Here is a 2500-nt window from a genome sequence, read left to right on the forward strand (position 1 = left end):
AATGTGCTTTAACCTTTAACCCTGAAATATGGGAATTGTGCTCCAGACGAAACAGGAGTCTAGATTAAAGCTGGCTGCAGAAAGTGTCACCCTTATGGGGGGGCTCAAATATGAATTTTCACTGTTACGTCTTCTACTGGGTGGAACACCTTAACACTCGGCAGGATGTACTCAGCCCATGTACTTACTTTTCCAGCAGAGCCAGGGCAGTGGCTGGATTTACTCTCAGGTATTTGGATGTTGGCTGGCCATAGTCTGCCAAGTACGTTGACCAGTCCCACACCATGAAGAGGTCCAGGAGCTACAAGACACAGAAAGGTATTCAGTGTATCCTCAGAGTGCACGTGAAGATGGACGAGGGAGAATTTCAACAGCAACAGATGCCACACTTGCCAACCTTGAGACCTCAGAATTAGGGAGACATTCAAAAGGGCTTCTGGAGGGGGGGGTACATATACATATATATATATACAAAAAACTTGAATTTTACAATGTTGATTTATCAGATAAAATAAGTTAAATGACACTGTTATTATTGGCTGGCCGGAAACAGCGGGGGTGTCCAAATTCAGAGGCTGCATCCACCTGAGGACCCGGCCTTTGCAGTCTAAGTGGGCGGGTCCTCTGAAAGCCGGATAGGCCAGAAGTGAGCGACTGTGACGGTCTAGCCTTCAGAATTACGTCACGAGCTCTCTCGGGGGAGTGAAACTCTGCCGCCTGCTCCTCGCTGTCTAAAATATAACCAGACGCTGGCATAAACTCTCGACCGTCTCACACTTTGTTTAATCAGTTTTCTGTTTGACGTTTATTCAGCTGTGTGAAAACCCCGGAGGAGCCCACCCGAGGGATTAATAACGTTTTATTTAATCTAATCTAATAACTTTAATCTCAGCCAAACCGATTTACTCACGAACCAAAAAAACACTGAAAAAGGCCAAACAACAACATGTTTAAGTTATTTAAGTGACTTATATATCATGTTTAACCCGAGTAGCCAAAGACTGCGGGGGTTTGAGAACGATGTGCTGGGGGTTCGCTGTTCTCGCCGGCTCAGATATTTGAAGTTTACACGGCTACATTCTCACCTGAAAATGTGTTAAAAGTGTATTTTGTGACTCACAAAGAGTAATAAGAGTAATATTAAAACTAAGTGGCTGCTGCCATTGTTGGAAACTGGGCCGAGCTATGAATTCTGGGATATGGTTTTTCAATTTTGTTGTCCGGGTGGAAAATCGGGAGAAATTCAGGAGAATGGTGGCTCCAGGAGATTTTCGGGAGGAGCACTGAAATTCGGGATTCTCCCGGAAAAATCGTGAGGGTTGGCATGTATGACAGATGCATCGACTAACTTTTCCAATAATATATATATATAATAATTACGTAATTCAGAGAGGCGTTTCTCTTACAGTTCATTTTAGCTGAGTGCAGAAACTCATTTTACCAGCCAACATTAAATCATGAAGCTAGTGCTACATAATTACAGATAGTAAAAGGTATAAATCAAAAGTATGTTACTATTTTACACTGCTAGACAACTTGTGCTAATAAGTGTTGGTTATTGCAGATTACACTGTTGTCATAGTCTGAGACACAACACCAACTGTTTACTGATTTTCTTGCAATGAAAATTGAATGCAACTTGCGTTTTAGATAGATTTATATTCAAGTCTTGAATCTAATGTGCTGACAACAGGTCCAGTGGTACAGCACAGCCTTTTGTTGTTGGCTGACGTACATCAGAAGTGTTACTAAAAGTCAGAGACCAACATGTTTTTTCTGTGAAAGGAAACATGCAGTAGGATTTAACCGTTTCTAGCTGGCTAATGTTTTTGGCTACACGACTGTCGTGTTTCTATAGAGGCTCCTTCCCTGACTCGCACAGTCTGCATGTTACAGTCCAACATATTAGACCTGTAAGTCATGACGAGCGTTACTAATTGTGTTGTGACCTGCGGTGAAGACTAGAAAATGTCATATAAACCTCTATAACTGCATTCTAGCAACTTGCAGCTCTTTCTCTGGTGTAATTAGGCAAAAGATCTCTCCCCCATTTCCCCCTTTTCTCTTCTCTCTATTGCTTTTGCGTTTGTTTTTTCCTTTTGATTACACTGAGCAGTTTTCTCCAAGTTTAACCAAACAGCATCAAGCACCACCCTTTACTATTGAGGACTGCGCCTCCTGGGTCGCTGCACCACTCTGACAGATACAGTCGATTAAGGAGAGAGAAGAAAGGAGTAAGAAGACTTCTTCATGATGTTAAGTGTGAACATTTTAAATGACCCCACCATGACCTCTGTTTAACCAGATGGAGATGACTCCCCTGCCCCACACAGACACAGTGTATGCTAATGTCATAGGGTGAAACAGCTGGGTATTTCGGTCATGTTGAAAAAGAACAGTGCAAGAACAGCTTAGTGATAATAGCATTATTCTACTGACTGACAGACTCCAACTTACAGAGCGAGGCTTAGCAGCGATGCCATTATTCTCACCTGGGACC

The 2500-nt window shown here is 42.6% G+C and overlaps 1 protein-coding gene across 4 annotated transcripts in view; it reads right to left on the reverse strand.

Annotated features, from left to right (window-relative positions):
• exoc6 (exocyst complex component 6) overlaps positions 1 to 2500 on the reverse strand; it is a 60785-nt gene that overhangs the window by 4594 nt on the left and 53691 nt on the right. For all 4 annotated transcript variants that reach the window (XM_080305684.1, XM_080305683.1, XM_026177536.2 and 1 more), the window contains one exon: positions 189 to 301. In XM_080305684.1, coding sequence (XP_080161810.1) covers positions 189 to 301 — 113 coding nt within the window. The remainder of the gene's footprint in view (positions 1 to 188; positions 302 to 2500) is intronic.

This window comes from Astatotilapia calliptera, chromosome 8 (genome assembly GCF_964374335.1).
Source record: "Astatotilapia calliptera chromosome 8, fAstCal68.1, whole genome shotgun sequence".
Lineage (NCBI taxonomy): Eukaryota > Metazoa > Chordata > Actinopteri > Cichliformes > Cichlidae > Astatotilapia > Astatotilapia calliptera.